The sequence below is a fragment of the Mus musculus genome, chromosome 13, assembly GCF_000001635.26.
Source record: "Mus musculus strain C57BL/6J chromosome 13, GRCm38.p6 C57BL/6J".
Taxonomy (NCBI): domain Eukaryota; kingdom Metazoa; phylum Chordata; class Mammalia; order Rodentia; family Muridae; genus Mus; species Mus musculus.
The window spans coordinates 55,004,675-55,021,818 of NC_000079.6; the positions used below are offsets into that span (position 1 = coordinate 55,004,675).

The 17,144-nt window shown below is 52.2% G+C and overlaps 2 protein-coding genes across 10 annotated transcripts in view; one reads left to right on the forward strand and one right to left on the reverse strand.

Annotated features, from left to right (window-relative positions):
* The window catches only part of Unc5a (unc-5 netrin receptor A), a 60,868-nt gene extending 59,524 nt beyond the window's left edge, over positions 1-1,344 (forward strand). For all 5 annotated transcript variants that reach the window (XR_001780744.2, XM_006517037.2, XM_006517038.2 and 2 more), the window contains one exon: positions 132-1,344. Coding sequence is in view for 4 of the 5 variants with exons in the window: in XM_006517037.2 (XP_006517100.2) it covers positions 132-297 (166 nt within the window). In the remaining variant the exon portion in view is untranslated. The remainder of the gene's footprint in view (positions 1-131) is intronic.
* Hk3 (hexokinase 3) lies at positions 1,311-16,801 on the reverse strand. Of its 5 annotated transcripts, XM_006517193.4 has the most exons (20): positions 16,472-16,801; positions 14,654-14,773; positions 11,072-11,163; positions 10,299-10,455; positions 9,952-10,106; positions 9,753-9,872; positions 9,558-9,653; positions 8,813-8,912; positions 8,554-8,737; positions 7,768-7,923; positions 7,353-7,586; positions 6,474-6,769; positions 6,222-6,361; positions 6,023-6,142; positions 4,279-4,374; positions 4,001-4,100; positions 2,398-2,581; positions 2,132-2,287; positions 1,729-1,962; positions 1,317-1,641 (listed from the first exon to the last, which is right to left on the reverse strand). In XM_006517193.4, the coding sequence occupies exons 3-20, from the start codon at positions 11,072-11,074 to the stop codon at positions 1,497-1,499; spliced, it is 2,676 nt and encodes an 891-aa protein (XP_006517256.1). In that variant the 5' UTR covers positions 11,075-11,163; positions 14,654-14,773; positions 16,472-16,801; the 3' UTR covers positions 1,317-1,496. The 5 variants fall into 5 exon arrangements, with proteins under 5 accessions (NP_001028417.1, NP_001193320.1, NP_001193319.1 ...); NM_001033245.4 differs by lacking the exon at positions 11,072-11,163 and having other exon boundaries at positions 1,311-1,641; positions 16,472-16,711; NM_001206391.1 differs by lacking the exons at positions 11,072-11,163; positions 16,472-16,801 and adding an exon at positions 16,096-16,145 and having other exon boundaries at positions 1,311-1,641; positions 6,474-6,634.
* Positions 16,802-17,144: the final 343 nt, after the last annotated feature.

The following is a 17,144-nucleotide window of genomic DNA, read 5'->3' on the forward strand; positions in this document are numbered from 1 at the left end:
AGGGAGGCTGGTTGGGCAAGCGAGGTAGACAGGAAGGAGGCCTGTAGGCTCTGTGCCACAGCCTCTAGTGGTGTATTTCAGGGCAGCCTGGAGTGAGGCCAGACTACTGACAGACTGCCTCTTCTTTGCAGCCATCTTAGCTTCTTTGCCTCCAAGCCCAGCCCTACAGCCATGATCCTCAACCTATGGGAGGCGCGGCACTTCCCCAACGGCAACCTCGGCCAGCTGGCCGCAGCTGTGGCCGGACTGGGCCAGCCAGATGCTGGCCTCTTCACCGTGTCAGAGGCCGAGTGCTGAGACCAGCCAGGCCGGTCACGCCTACACTCTCACCAGCTTTGGCACCTGCCAGGGACAGGCAAAAGCCAGACAGGGGCCCTACCCCCACACCCGGGGAGAGCTGCTTGGACAGGCCCCCCTCCTGGCTGAAGTTGTCCCTCGATGCTGGTCCTTCAGACCCTGCCCAAACTCCATCCCTCCATGGCCTGCCTGGCCAGGTTGGTTTAGCCACCTGTTCTCGCTCTGCCCTGGTCCCGGGGCCCAGAGTGGACAGTGCCTGGAGCCTGGGCTGAGCCCAGCCCATCTGTGTGTGTGTGTGTATGTGTGTGATGCTACCTCTCTTCCTGTCCCTTGCCAGGGGCCCCGCATACACACAGCATGCGCACACATGCTGGGCTTGGGACACGGCCCCCAGAGCTCCTGCCTGAGGTGGGCCTTATGCAAACATTTCTGTGCCTGCTGGGTAGGGGTCTATTTGAGGGGCCTGGCTTCAAGCCTGGGGGGACTAAGGGTCCCAGCTGGACAGGGGCTGGCCCTTGGATTCAGGCACACGATCACCACACAGGCGTGTGTTCATGCATGCCTCGTGTGCTCATCTCACACGCACCCCTCTCCCAGGTCATGCAGGACCCCTCCCCCCACCACACACACATCTCATGCTGTGCACCCGGAGGCTGCTCACGTCTCTCACACCCGGTGTCGGTGTCGGTACACATCTGCCTCTCACATGCTGCCCTTCTCCCACCCACCCAGGGACACCCGACGGCTCCTCCCTGATCCTTTCCCTGTACCCCGGCCTCGAGGTGCCCTGCCCAGCGGGGCGTGTGAATATGCAATGGGAGTCCCGGGCTGTACAATGGCAAGTGTGTGTGCCGTGGCGTGCCCGTTCCTGGGGCTGGCCAATGCCCCTGTGTGGGGCCTGTTGTGTGAAGCTTGTGTCCTGACTCTGTCTTAAGTGCATTCCTGCACTTACACTTGGCCTTATGTACACAGCCTTGCCCGGCTGCCGGGGCACGTAGGGATTTTAGCGGATGTGAATGTAAATAAATTATATATATATATTGCTAACCGGAGTGTCGCTTCTCTTGCAAAGCCATTAGGTGTGGGCAGACGGCTATAAGGGGACCACACACGGGTTTCTTTGGGAGTTGTGGGTGGCTGAGGATCAGGGTAGGCTGAAGCCTCAGTCCAATGAGATTGCTTCGTTCCTGGAGATTTCCTCAGACGTGGGCCATCTGGGTAAGGCGACAAGCAACAGCAGTAACCAAAGCTGCGCCTTTGCCAGACCCATCCTCCGACTGCAAAAAGGTGACGGTGCACTGAGGGGCTAGCTTCCGGACTGTTGCCGACACCAGCTTGGAGAAGCTGTGAGGGGAAGCGGCTGAGGTGAGCCCAGCCCAGCCCCGCCCGCCTGGCTGTGCCTCCCGTCCTGACCCACCTACGCAGACTCACTGAGGATGTAGCTTGTAGAGTGTCCCATCTACTCCCACAGACACTGTCAGCTCCTGCAGGCCCCGGTTCTCCCGAATCTTCTCCACCACGGCAGCCACACCTGCCCCACAGAGTTGGGCAGCCCTGCGAGACACAGCCTGGCACACTTCCAGGACCATCAAGGCGTCATCAGATGTCAGAGTCAGCCCCAGATCTTCCAGGATGGCTCGGACCTGACGCAGGGCCAGGCTATCACTGGGGCCAGGAAGGAACAGGATAGAGAATTAGCTTTACCCCCCCCCCCACACACACACCCATCTCTCAAGGTTTCCCCCACTTCATCCTCCAGAGTGGTCCAGAGTGGAGGGAACCAGCAGCATCCAGCATCCTTCACCAGAAACAAACTCCCTTGCAACACAGGTACCTTTCGATCTCAGAGAGGAACTTAGTCTTGAAGATGTCCCTGGCCTGAAGGCATTGAGTCTTCTGGCCTCGGAAGAGAACTCCGAGATTGGTTAAGTGCAGGAGGATATGGCGGACGATCTCCCCCAAGTACATACCGCTGATCATTTTCTCAAACCTGAATGAAGGCAGGTGTATGCAGGCCCATACAACAGAGGACCCCACTAGCCTTTCTCCCCAGCCCAGTCTACCCGCTACCACCATGGCCTGGGCCTAAGCCATATATACCTCTGTTTGCCTGGATTGATGGATGCCTGGTCCACACTGGTGTCAAAGCGGGTGCTGAGTGTGCCCAGTGAGCCATCATCCCCAAAGGCACCCCACTCCATGTTGATGCACATGAGGCCCGAGTCCCCAGGCACACTTGCCACATTGCGGAGCTCTTCCATGTAACAGGCGTTGGTGCCGGTTCCTGTAGACAGGCCGGGGCCAAGGGATGGGGGGGGGGGGGGGCGCTGCTTACTGATACAGACAAAGCCCTTAGGAGTCATTCCCACACCAAAACAACAAAATTCAGACTCCTTCTCCTATTTCCCCACGTTCAAAACCAGTCCCTGCTCCTGGTCTCCCTTCCTCAGAACTCCCTCTGCGCTCCCTACCAGAGCCGACATTAGTGAGTCTCCTGTGCTACCTGAAAGCTCATCTCTGGGGGCATGGGTGTGGCTCCATTCTGATGCTGGTAAGATGCTGAAGTTTCCTGTCTGCCAAGAATGGCTTTAATCGAAATGACAGGAGTGAGCCAGGAGCTGAGGAGACTGAACGCTGGCACAGGGAGCCCCCCCCCCCCCGGTCTGGCCAGAAGTTAGGCAGTGGAGGGCTTTCTCTGATAGTACTTCCACAGGTCCTCATAGAATCAGAAACAAGAGCATCATGGGAGCACTGGGGCACAGGAGGCTTTTTGCCTACGAGACTCGGAAAAGCAGCACAGAGGGAGTGATATAGGAAAAATAGAGAGGAAAAGACATTCCCTCCTCTCTGCGTGTCTCCAGCTCTGAGTCGTGAGCTCCTTGATAGCCCCGCCTGGGATTTCTCTAACGGTTTACACCTCTCCTAAGCACCCACTAGTGTCAGAGCCTATGTTCAAAAGTCTCCCATCCATGACAGGCCACCACACGCTCTAAGAGAAGCTTCCTTCCAAGCTCCAGTTCCCACTTGTTCAGGACTAATTCCTGTCTGATCATAGTCTGTCTGCCCTTCTGTGTGCACTCAGAGTTAGCTGTATGTTGCCACAGGCTGTTCCGGGCTTAATCCCCTCTGGATACTCGGTTCTGAGAAGATAGAGTTCCTTTTCCTTTCTGTGTCTCCTGGCCCCTTTATCCAGACGCCGGATAGCCCCAGGGTAAGAGCTTGCTTATGTCTTAGACTCTTGACATCTAAAGAACATTCCGGGAGTCATCCACCAGTCATGCCCTCCCATTTCAAACACTGAGTAGACACTATGACCCGGGCAGTGTACTCTGCCTGGGCCCCTTCTCATTCGGTTTTCTGAACCTCTTGACGTAGGTGTTGCCATGCCATACCTTGAAGTGAAGGATCAGACTCTAGTGAGTTACCCAAGGTCAGACAGATGGGAGCAACACAGCCAGTCTCATAGAGATGCGTTTACCAAATGAGCAAGCTGAGGCTTGGAAAGATCCAATGACTTAATGGCTAAAATGGACTAAATGCTTCAGTTCCAGACTTCTAGCTCAGTACAATGGCCCAGAACTCAACTGGGTCATACAGAAAGAATCCCATATCTCCAAGGTCAGAGAAAGGTCCAACCTAAGGAATTAATGAAAGGCAATGAATTATCAGGCACTAGGAGCACAGAGGGCAAGACCCTCCTTACCGACAATGAGGCCCATCTCACAACGGGGATCATCATAGCCACAGGACATCATGGTCCCCACCGTGTCATTGACAATGGCAACCACATTCAGCTCCACTGCCTGCATGCAAACGGATGCTGCTAGTTGCTGGGCAACATAGTTGTCATAGCAACCAGCACTGGACTCAGAGGTCTCCATTATAGAGGGCCCCTTTGCTCCCCTCAAGGAAGCAAATGATACTTTGCTCCCCTCCAGGCCTGTCATAGCCCCCAAAGCACCCCTGGAGGTAGACTCCTACCTGTCTGCGCCTAATGGCTTCCCGTAATAGATACACAACATCCTGGCCCTCACAGCCTGATGCATTGAACCCCTTAGTCCAATTCAGGAGGATGCCCTGGGATGGGATTAAGAAGACAGAAATGTCACTCTGCCTCCCAAACTCTGTATCCCATCAGAAGCATAACGTCTCTGCCCTTCCCATGCAGGAGTTCGTGCCCACTTTGCCCTACAGTTGAAGGCCTTGCTCTCTACCCCTCTCAAGTCCCTGGGAAGCTTTCGGTCTGAAGAAACCTAATAATAACGATTCGACCTATGTCTTCCATTATTAGTTCCGGAATGCTCAGGTGGTCTGAGGGTCTGACTGTTTTAAGATGTTTGCCCAGAAGGAGGGACCCTTTGTAATTGGGTAGGAATAGACAGAGCTGGTAGAATGGTTGCCACATGTAGGAAAAGAGGAAGATGAAGACACTTTAGAGGCTCAAATGTCAGCAGATCCCACCCTTTTAAAGAAAAGGAGTCACTTGGAAGAGAGGGCTTCTCAGAGTTAGGCACAGCCATTTCAGTATGAGACTCCATCAGTAGTTTTAGGAAGGTAAAGGGTGTGTTGCAAAGTCAGACACTTGGGCAAGATGGGATGGAGTGGGACAGACAGATCTTTATTGAGAGCACCTGGACTTAGTAACAAGGGGCAGAACTCTACCTGGAAAAGGGCTGTACTGTAGTGTTTCTTTGTGTATCTCTGGGGGAGAGGGAAGAAGAGTGCGAATTAACCCCAGCTGTCCAAGGGAAATGGCACTGGCCAGGGCTGTCCACAGACAAGTGTTCAAGGACTGAACTATGTCCCCAGCAAGAAAATGGACTCAACACACAAGGTATATTAAGTGGTCAATTAGGTCACATTTTTTTTTGCATACCCAGATTTGTACACACACACACACACACACACACACACACACTTGTGTCTTGTGAAGAACAGTTAACAGAAGTGAGCATGGTTTACCAAACAGACTAGAGGAGAGAGGAGAAACAGCAGCAAAACCATCCAGACCATGGTGTGAAGGACAGCAGAGGAAACAGCTGTGGTCCATAGACGTTGAGACAGAAGCACAGGGGGAAAATAGCATGTGCAGGCTGGTGGGTAGACACAGACTGTGGTGGCCAGAAGACAGCCAAGGAGAGAGCAGAGCTCTTCAAAGGCAGCAGGCAGTCCCCTCATCAGGAGGTGCTTCCAAACAAACTGGGGGTGCTGAGCTTCCTGGGAGCCTGGACAAGAAGGCCCAAGACTCGCTGTCCCTACGCCAGACTCCGGGGGCATGCGCTGAGAAGCCGGCTATACGTGTTGAAGGACATGATGTGTCCTGAGTAGGTTTGACCTACAACCTATCGCCCTGCTACCTAGATCAGGCACACAGCACTGCGTCAAGCTAAGAAGGAAACACACAAAGTGTTTGACCTCAAGCCTCTTCTGGAGAAATAAACCGAACACTGCCCCCGAAGGCTGAACACCACAGCGGAACATCAGAGGCATGGCAGAACGGGGCAATGCAGCTGCTGGTCAGCACCAAGCTAGACCAGTGCTGTTCTCAAATGCCTCCTCCCCAAACATGGGCGTAGCATCTTTGGGGGGTAGCCAGGATTGCGTCCAGTCCAGCTCAACAATGCTGCTCCCCCTACTCAGACGTTTCCTTGACCTCCTGCCCACTCTTAAAGGGCACATGGATCGGAGGCCCTGCGGAATCACTTCTTGAACTTAATTCCCTTACCTGGTCCAGGCCAAGCTGCTTGCATGGGAAAGAGAAGGTGAAACCCAGGGGTAGGCTCTGTCCACTAAGGCCCTGCCTCTTCTGGAAGTCCACGATGCAGTCCACAATATGGTCAAAGAGCTGCAGGAGAGGGCATGTCAGGGGGTAGACCCTCTCCCACCTTCTCCACCTCTGACATCAAGATCCAACCCGTGAGTACCTTCTGTCCAGAGCCCTGGGCTCTACACTCAGGAATGGAGTAGACCTGGTTGATGATCTGCACACTGCCCTCCGCCACTCGTACCAACAGGACCCGGAAGTTGGTGCCCCCTAGGTCCAAGGCCAGGAAATCACCTCGCTCTGTGGGACAGAGACACTCGTTACCAGGAGGAAAGTGGTGGCTCCAGCCCTAGCACACACTATGAGTCACAGGAGCCCACACCCCAGGCCCACACTCAGGCCAGGTGCTCACCGCTGCCGTCGGGCGTCGCTCGGACGTAAGTGGGCAGCATGCGGAGGGAGGAGGCCTCTCCTTGAAGCCCCCTGATCATGGCTTCCCGCATTTGTGCCTGCACCACTGTCATCTGCTCCAAGGTCAGCTGAAATGGTGCCAGGGTCTCTTCCAGGATGCGCCTGTGAGCAGCCAGGCGGGCAGCCACAGCTGTCACCATTGCCACACCCCGGCCACCACCATCCACAGAGGGGATGAAGGAGACATCACAGTTTGGGGCCAGGAGTGTTACCGTCTCCTTTAGGATTCGGAGGAACCTACGCAAACACACCAAGCTCACTCAGCTCTGCATCTGAGCCCTATTTAAAATTTACCATTTTAAATTTTATTTTTTATTTTAATTGGTTATTTTATTTATTTACATTCCAAACGCTGTTCTTCTTCCTGGTTTCTCCTCTGCAAACCCCCTATCCCATCCCCACTCCCCCTTGCTTCTGTGAAGGTGCTTTCTCACTCACCCACCCACTCCCACCTCACTGCCCTAGCATCCCCCTATGCTGGGGCATCAAACCTCCCATTGATGCCAGATAAGGCCATCCTCTGCTGCATATGCAGCTGGAGCTATGGGTTTTAATAGAATTTTATTTTATTAAAATGTTTTAATAAAACAAATTAGTCCTAAACCTGTTCATTGGTACCAACCATACATCCACTGCCCTCCCTGCCCCTCTCACTGGCACATGTGAAAAGAAATATTTTTCTCTTTTTACATGTCTCCAGGCATCCCACAACCTAGACTAACTCCCAACTCTGCCATTCACATCCGCTAGCTCGTACACAGGGTACCAGAGTGCCCTCTGGATGTATATCATAAATGCTCACATCCTATCCTCAGACTACCTGGGGTGTCGTTCAAACACTCGCCCTCCAGTGGCCACAGCCACTTGCAATGTCTGCTGCTCCCTGCTGTGCTGGAGGCGGGAGAGGACTGCAGCCAGGGCAGCCGCACAGAGCTGGGCAGCCCGTGTGCACACAGCCACGCACACATATTGCACCAGTTCAGCATCTGAGGCCCGAGGGCTCAGACCCAAGTCCTGCAGGATGGTGTGGACGCGGGCTGTCCCAGTGGCGGTGCTGCAAAGAGGAGGGTGAAGACACATGGGTGGTGCAGAACCTAATAGCTCCCCATCCCACCACAGCCCCACAGCTACCTTGGAGAGAGAGTGCCTTAGCCTCTTCCAAGCAGACCCCCTCCCCGCCAGGGCCCTTGGCTAAGCCACGCCCCCTGGCTAAGCTGCAAGCCTCCCTTCCGTACTCCTCCATCTCAGCCACGTGGTCCAGGAGGATACAGCCTTGACTCAGCAACGCAGGAGAGGCGCAGCCATCAAAGAGGACCCCGTGCTGGGTCAAGTGGACCAGAACCAGCCTCACCAGCTCACCCAGGTAAAGGCCTCCAATCATCTTCTCAAACCTACGGTGGAGGGAGGGGCTAGACGAGGCTCTGCTTGAGCCCCTAGCCCACTTGAACTCTAAAATTGAAATTGTTTTCTCTGAGGTCCCAGACTGAGGACTCCAGAAGCAAATGGCCTTCCAGGGAGACAAGTGGGTTTACCCTTTCCAACCCTTTGGGGACCTCTTACATGCGGGGGACCTCTTAAAGGCAAAAGGAGCCAGGAAAGTAGGTAGACATTTTACCCAGCTGTTCCCAAATCCCAACTCCCAACCCTCCAGGGCTGACTTAAAGGATCAAAGATGGAAAACTCGGGGTTCTAGCACGCTGGGGCCTTCCTCCCCTGCCCCCCACCCTCCGAGACAGGGTTTCTCTGTGTAGCCCTAGCTGTCCTGGAACTCACTTTGTAGACCAGGCTGGCCTCGAACTCAGAAATCCGCCTGTCTCTGCCTACCATGTGCTGGGATTAAAGGCATGTGCCACCCCGCCCGGTTACACTGAGGCCTTTCTTTTTGAGTCTAACTTAGAACCCCCAAAAGGCAAGCTCAGAGGGATAGCAAGAGGGAGAGGCCCAAGAGCGGAAGAGGTAGTAGATCAGAAAAGTAATGTGACAGCCTAAAGCAGTCAGGGAAACCACCGCCAGGCCACCACCTTTGAGCACCAGGAGTCAGGGACTCGCGGTCCAGGGCAGAGTCGAAGGTGGTCAGTACTGGCCCTAGAGCATCTTCGTCATAGAAGGAGCCCCACTCGATGCTGACACAGGTGCGGCCGCGGTCCTCATCCAGAGCGGCCACGTGCCGCGCCTCCTCCATGTAGCACGCGTTGGTACCGGTGTCTGGTGGGAAGGACCCCATCAGAGCCTGCCCACCAGGTAGCTGCCACCCTTCATTCCAAACGGGCCCAGGCTCACCTACAATCAGCCCGACTTCACACGGCCTGGTGCCCAGCTCACAGCCCATCATGGTGCCCACCGTGTCATTCACCATGGCTACCACATCAATCCTGTAGGTCTGGCAATGGAGAGAACAGGGAGTCAGAGCCAGTCCCATGCTCCGGGCTCTCCTTCCATCCCCTCCCCCAGCTCAGGTTGTCAGGACCTGGAAGACAGTCCCATGGCTGAGCGCCTCACCCACACCCTGGCCTGGCATCCCAAGATATGCCTTGGAACCTAGATTCTAACCAGTACTCTGGGCTTAGTGCAAAAGCACCTGCCCTTCTAGAGCATGGAGATTTTGCCAAGGGCACTTCTCTTACATTAGCACTTCTCTCCAGCCTCAGCTCAGGTCCAAGGCCCACTGCTCCCTCCCTGAACCCTCTGCTGCTACTCGAGTTATCGCCACACAGGGGCAATCTTTTATTAGAATGCTTTCCCTTCTAGAACGTGAAGCTCTGTAGGGCTGGGTCATAGGTTTCTTTTTTGCTTTTGTTTTTATCTTTCCCATGTCTTGTCCCCCCCCAACCCCTCCCCCAGGGCATGATCATCTTATTTGAGTCGTTCTTACTATGGAAGCAACATTAACCCCAAGGTCAAAACGGATAAAAGCTGTGCACAGGGAAAGAAAGCAGGACCTTCCAGAAACACAGGCATAACCTACAGATGTCAAGGCCAGGACAGCGGGGGCAGCCCTCCCTCCATCACGCTGACCTTCTCTTACCCCCTGCCTCTGAATGGCATCTCTTAGCAACTGGACCACATCCTGGCCTTCCACGCCGCTGCACCTAAAACCTTTTGTCCAGGAAATGAGGGTGCTCTGGGGACAGAGAAGCTGGGTTATTTTTTTCTCCCTGTGGCCTTCACAAGGGCCGTAGTAGCTTTCCGCTCACTGACCCCATGTGCCCCCCAACCTCACCCTGTCCAAGCCTGTCTGGTGACAAGGAAAAGAGAAATTGAACCCAAGCTTCAGACCCTGATTCTCCACGGGGTATGCATCCAGGAATTCAGAGAGGCATCGGGCAGCAAAGTCAAAGAGCTATGGGAACAAGAAGCGTGCTTAGCTCTGACCGCCCAGCCAAGTCTCCAGCCCCAGACGAGGCACCCTGACTGCTCACCTGCTGGCCAGCACCTAGGATCACCTCTTGAGGAATCACAAACTCCCGGCTCCTGGGCTCCACCCGGCATTCTTTGGTGCCTGTCAGTGTTACCCACAACACACGTAGTGATGCTCCTGTGGCCCCCAGCTCCAGCACCAGGAAATCCCCTTGCTCTAGACGGCAGACAGGTCATAGAAAGACATGCAGTTGGCAAAGCTGCCTGCCTCCCAGGAAAGCTTCCAGAGTCTGAGAGGGCCATTGAAAAGGGCCTCAGAGATGGTGGACAGAAGTAAGGAACTTCCCCCATCCCCCAGTCAGAGCACATTCCCCGTGTCTGGCCGCCCATCCGAGTCTGTGTTACCCACCGGTGCCGTGTGGTGTGGACCTCACGTATGTGGGCAGCATCCGGACAGAAGGAGCGGGACTGTCCTGTCCCTTCAGTGCCTGCTCCATGGAGCACAGGAGACTGGCTTGGATCTGCTGCAACTGTGTCCTGGTCACCTTGAATTGCTGCAAGCATTCCTGCATGTGGGAAGAAGAAGCAAGCCAACACTGGGGAGGTAGCCACTCTCTGACTTCAGCTGGGACAGGACTGTCCTACCCAACTTGCCCCCTGCCTTCTTAGGCCCTCTGCTTCCTGGGGGCTGCCTAGCATCCTGTTCCATTCTCCCTGAGCCCCACTGGCCCTCCAGTCCCCCTTCTTGCAGCTCCTCTCACCTCGACTCGCTTGCTGTTCAAAGGCTACTCCAAGCTCATGTATCCTGCGAGGGTCACAAGGAAGAGAAGCCACCTCTCTCTTGTGCTCCATATCCTGGTGACTTCCTCTCGGCTCCTGAATTCTCTACCGTTTCATCTAGCTTTTTTTAATGTAAGGTTTGGTGAAGTCTCTCTCCTACCACAATAATTGCTTTCCTGTTCTCCAGGGCAAGAGTTCTGCAGCTGTCTCTTTGTAAGCTAGCAATGAGTGAACAAATAGTGAAGAAACTTCACACTCTAAGGCTGGCATCTCCCCACCTTCTCTCAGGGTCTGGAGCCTAAGCAAGCCTACCTCTAGAATACAGAGACCACAGAGCCGAGGCTGGTCTTCCCTTCACTTGACCACTCTTCCCAACCCAGAACTACTGCAAACGCAGCCCACCATACAGCTCAAGTCCTGCTCCTGTTTCCTGCTGATTCCCCTGTACAGAGTCAGCACTGTCTGGCTGCGTAAGGTCCTGGTACTGATGGTGGCTACAGATAAGAGAGAGGCAGGATTAGAACTGTGTGACTTGGGAAGAGTCACATTTTTAGACATGAGTGGAGGACATCTTACAGGTGATGACCTAAGCTGAGGAAGAAAACTGGCCATCTGACATTCTGAGGGAAGATAATAAGAAAGGTTTTCTCCAGAGCAAGGGTGTGGCGTTGGGGGAGCACTGGCCTGGGAGGGGATCCGACTCTGATGGGGAGGCTGAGAGAGTGAGAGAGAGCAAAGGCTGTGCCAACCCAGGTTCTCACTCTACCAGAAGCTCACGGAATAGGGAGAGCTCAGAACCTCAGCTCTGTGAAAAAGCATCCCTTGGATGGCCCTCTTGTTCATCCACCAAAAAAGCCCCACTATCGGCTGGCAGCTCAGTAGCTCCATCCTTCCCCAACTTAGATCTTTCTAAGGCCCAACTTCCTGTGGCACGGGAATTCTACTCTAAAGATTCATTGCCCCAGACTGGACCTAAATCTGTGAAGCAACTTTGAACACCTCTAAAGAGCAGGGGTGAAAGGTGGAGACGAGATAGACTCAACCCCAACCCCTCTTTATGAAGCTCCGGGGAAGCAGCTCTCTAAGGAGGCAAATAACCCAACTGGCGTCCAAGACACCCTGTTATATGCGTACATTGGGACAGATGTTTCCAGACACTGGGAGTGATTGTTTCTGTGTTATATGTGAGGAAGCCTAGGCTTGGAGAACATAAGCCATTTGTCCAGCCCAAGGAGATCTGAAGGGGCAGGGTAGATTGTGAATCAGATCGATAGTACTGCAAAGATGTTCCCATTCTGATGGGAAGTTTGGTAAAACAAAACAAAACCAAAATCAAAACTAGTACTTCCTCTGAAAAGAACCAAACATGTGCGATGACATGTGATAACGTGTGGTGACATGTGATGACCAGACAAAAGAAGCAAGAGAAAACTTCAGCCCTCACTCTGCCCAGGACCACAGCGAGCTATGAACAGGTCTCAGGATTGTTAACTGGATCGTTGGGGTGACCTAACAATTAGAAGGGAATATTGCCTGCTCCATGTAGTAAGTTCCAGGCTAGTTCAGGCTACACAGTGAAACCCTGTCTCAGCAGGGTGGGGACTGCAGCGTCCATGAAAAGTGGAAAGGCATGCTTCAGATTGGGAGTGTTTTAGCCTTGTGAGAAAAAACTAAGATAAAACAGGGACAAGTTAATGGCTTGGGCAGGAAATGGTTTTCTTTTCTACCTCTTCCCCACCTCTCGCTGCCCCCACCCCAATCAGAGTGAGATGTTCAAGAGGAGAGACTACGAGATGAGCAAATCCTGAGAGAGAGAGAGAGAGACAGACAGACAGACAGACAGACAGACAGACTCTGGTGGGGTGTAAACTACCCAGGAGATAACCTCTCTTTTCTGTCCATCTTGGGCTGAAGCCCTTCTCCATGAGAGCAGGAAGAAGGGCACTGGAGTGTGTGTGAAGTCCACTATGGCCTCCGTGTTGACTGTTTAATGAGCTTGCTGTACCGGTCAGCCTGGCTCCCACACGCCGGTTACCTGTTTGAACAAGTGACCTCCTCGATCAAGTAACCGAGCAAAGAGAGCAAGGATGCTACGAGGACTAAGTCAGCACCAGAGCAGTGGCTGACACAAAGGGGTGCTCTGTGGAGGGCTCCCTTCAGGGCATGAGACACAGTCATCCTGGAGGGCCTGATTCTACACCTTTAGGTAACAAAAAGAGACTTCTACAAAATTCTGATGAGGGACTAAAAGATGTAGCTGGACACTGATGTCATGTGATAACATGTGTCATGTGATGACGTGATAGCATGTGGTAACGTGTGATGACATGTGATAACATGTGGTGACTTGTGATGACCACCCTCCTCTCACCTCCGGCCATGGAAAGGGATTCCAAAGTGAGGTCTGAGTGTTGAGTGCTGTCCCTGGCTGTAGAACATTTGGCAATCCTGGGAAGCCCCCCAAAGCCATAGGAAATTTATTAAACTGCAGGTACATACAACAAAGCCCATGCAGATTTGGGTCTAGGTCGGCGGGGGTGGGGGTGGGGTCTCTGGAGGAAGGGGCGTGATGACAACCAGAGAACAAACCATGGTGAGGTTGTTATTGCTCTTTTCTGGAGCCCAGCTCTGGGCTGAACACAGAGGAAATGTTTACAGCAGGGTCTAAGGCACAGGTTGCACCAAGGTGTGAGTGTGTGTGTGTGTGTGTGTGTGTGTGTGTGTGTGTGTGTGTGTGTGTGAAATTCAGTGTCAGGAAGGCCACCGCAGTTGGATTCCGGAAGCGGAAGCGTAGGTCAGAGGAAAAAAGAAAACTACAGAAACCGCAGGGAGTGGTCTAAGAAAGCTTTCGATGGTGTTGCCTCTGGGCAGGTCCTTTATTTCCAGGTTTGTTTTTTTGTTTTTTTGTTTTTTTTTAATTCAAGAAGAGCACTCAAATAAGTTATTTTCCTTTGCTTTTCTGACAAGGAAATGGAGAACCAAGAGTTATGAAATGGTTTACATAAGCATCTTCTGCTCCAGGATGTGGTAGGTAAAGACTTCTAAATCTTAGTCAAGATGAAGGGGGAGGCTGCTGATGTAGTGGAGTGGCAAACACTTGACTGGCATTCAGTCCTCAAACCACTAAAAGAACACACACAAACAGAGAGAGAGAGAGAGAGAGAGAGAGGCACTTCTAGGGAAACTCAGCTATTAAGCCTGTGCTGGGTAGGACCCCTGAGACCTGAGAACAATTCAGCACGGCAGTTATCTCTGGTGCCTGACTGCAGTGACCATGTGAGGACACTGTCCCAGAGAGACCGGAGAAATAGGAGAGAAAGGGACTCAAGGACATAGCTCCCGGCCTATAATGTACACGTGTGTGTGCCGGTGTGTGTGTAGATGTACTAGTGCACACGAATGTGCGTGTGTGAATATAATGTTAACATTTAGAAGGCAGGCAACAAAATGGTAGCATTAGATGACAAGGGAGGGTGGAATGCAACCAGAACACATAAATTGTGAAATGGGTTATAAAGCTCATTTCTGAACGTTTCAGTTCTATCGTCGTCTCTTCCTCCCCCCCCCCTTCCGTTTTGTGGTGGATAAGTCTGTAAAAGTGTAATTGATAGTGAAAGTATAAGCTTATTTTATTTTTGAAGAAAATGGAGAGGGTCCATTCTCGATACATCAGCCCTTGTAGGGCTGGTCCAGCATCTGTGTGGCAAGCTGACAAGAGAGGCACATTTACAGGTGACAATCTTCAGTGCAAACTCTTACATCTGAAACTCAGGTCACTTTACACCTCTAAGCCCTGCCCCCAAACCAATCCACACCTTGCAGTTTTTTGGAGTCTCAAAGAGAAGAGACATCACAATGGAGATTAATAGCTTAGAAGACTGGAAAGAGGCCACAAGGGTGTGAGCCCAGCAACCCACATCTCTACTCATTCTATCCTGGATAGCCTTAAACAAACACAGAATTGGTACCCAGTGCTCTGCTTACCAGTTCTAAGCTACCTGAGGGCCTTGGCACGCCCTCGTGTGGGCAGACTGAGGCTCTTTCTCCAGGATGCAGGCCAGAAGGCCCAATGGTGGCCATGTTTCCACAATGGGTATTGACTACCTATAGGAGAGAAGGGTTAACTGGATTCAAGACTGGTTAGTCTACAGGCTCCAAGAGGCAATAACTCAAACTCACAACTTCTTTCCTTCCAGAAGGAACGAAGAATGGAGTTGTAAACAGAACCAAAAACTTCTGACCAGTAAAGAATCCTTAGCAATCCACCAGGAGGCAGGTGTTTTTGAGAAGTGTGTGTGACGATGTTTCCCCTCCCGCCCAGTCCTAAGCCTCTGGAGACCCTCTGCTCCTGCATTCTTTCTTTCCTTGGCCCCTGCAGACAGTCTATCATGACCCAGTCTTCCTGGGTCTTCATCAGTAAGTAACTCTTCTCCTCTGCCTTTAAATACATAGGACGGTTTCCAAGCCTCCAAGGACAACTTTCTGCCTTCCTCTACACTCAGTCCATTTCACCATTAAAACTCGTGTGTCGGAGCTTCCAAGTCAGGCACTGACCTAATCCAAATGCCAATCCTAGCAGTCTGTTAGATCACACCATGGCAGTGTAGCGGTCCCTTGAACACAACAAAGGCAGATTCCTTTCTCCACTAGCCTTCCACAAATCTGCCCTCAACTTGGCCAGAAGCATCAAGAGTTTTGCTTAGAAGGGAACAGTCACTTAGCCCCTAGCTGGGGCTCTGAGAAAGAACTTTAATGCCTGTCCTCTCTTTCTTGTCCCCACAACTACTGACTATTCCAGGAGTCTCCTGATATTTCTGCTTCCGCAGGTTGAATCTAGCCCGGCTCACGCTGTCATGGCTCCTCCCACAGATGGAGCCAAACTCTGTGGTACTACTGCAGGATCCTCATTTGCCCTCACCCCAAGCTTCCTCTTGCTACTCCTTGAGCTTCTGAACTCCACACATGCTGACTCCCTGTCATCTGCTTTTTAGTTTTCACTTAAGTTGGTCCCCATTTCTGAAGGGCTAGCCTCATAACCTTGTGATGTCTGAGTCACCTCTGCACTTCAATTCCGGGACAGGGTTGGGCAAATTTAGACCTGGTGCTCGTGCCTGTAAACATAGCACTTGGTTGACTGAGGCAGGAGTATCAGGAGTTTGAGGACAACCTGGGCCACATAGTGAGACCCTGTCTCAAAAGGAGGCAGTAGATTTGGTAAAGCAAGAAATTTGTTTCTGACAACTCTCCCCTAAATTATATGTGTGTGTGTGTGTGTGTGTGTGTGTGTGTGTGTGTGTATCACCACTTAGTTTCCAATCTGTCAGAAGAGAACATACATTCCAGTAGTCTGTTAAAGGATAAAATAAGGTAACTGACGCAACTATCTTCGTTCAAGGCCCAGCTAACACAATCATTCACATACTTACCTGCTCGCACACTCAACATTTACTCCGCACGTGCCAGACGATGAGGTTTCCTGCAAGGAACCCTAGGATTTAAACTCTAGGTTCATACATTTGGACCTCTCTCTTCTTCCAGTGAGGGGCATGTCTCCATTCCACTGTCACCAGAAACAAGTCGAAAGTCTACACATGTTTGAATTAAGAGCTTCTTGACTTTTCTCATCTGAATCAGACATGGTTCCAAAGTGCTGCTTTTGAATGGTATTCTAGAGACCGGTCCTGAGGCTGGGCACCACCGTCACCAGTGAGAACTCATAGCACAGTCTTGCTAACCTCCATTAGCCATAGGATAAGCCGAGGGCTTGAGACGAGGCCTGCAGGAATTAGAGGAAGTGCTTACCTGGGAGATTCAGAAGTTGATCACCTTCCTCGGGGGCTCAGCTCTTCTCCCAAATATGACCACAGTGATACTGGACTAAACTCAAAAGTGAAAACTCTGGGTCAGCTCCCCAAGCTCCACCTTCCTCTGTAGCCACTTAACCGAAATCTGCTAATTCAGGAAAGGGCACTTCCCTACAAATCTGCTCTCAACGGAGCCCAGAATGGGCAGGGCCATGGTACAAACAAGCCAGATGACCACAGGAAGTTGAAGGCCCAACGAGGTTAAGAACTCCAAAATATTCTCTCAGCAGCGCTAGGAGCGCTGTTCGTGTTATACACAAAGTTTTCAAGTGCCAAGTTCCTTGGAAAGAAGCGGAGACCAGCCTAGAAATTTGTGGTTGAACTAGGCAACGTGTCAAAATGTAGTAAGCAGAACTGTGTAAGAAGCAATGTAGGAGCCTAAGAGGAAGGGCCATCATGACTGCAGGAGAGTGGGCAGGGCAAGTTGGTGAAGTCCTTTCACAAAGAAGAGAGCATGTATGCAGTCAAGAGTCGTGCGTGCGTGTGTGTGTGTGTGTGTGTGTGTGTGATAGAATCAGGTATAGCTCTCAGGACCTAATGAGAATGCCCGTAGTTGAGATACATGGCGGAAGAAGTAACTGCCAGGCCGAGAAGTCTAAAGAGTCCGTAAG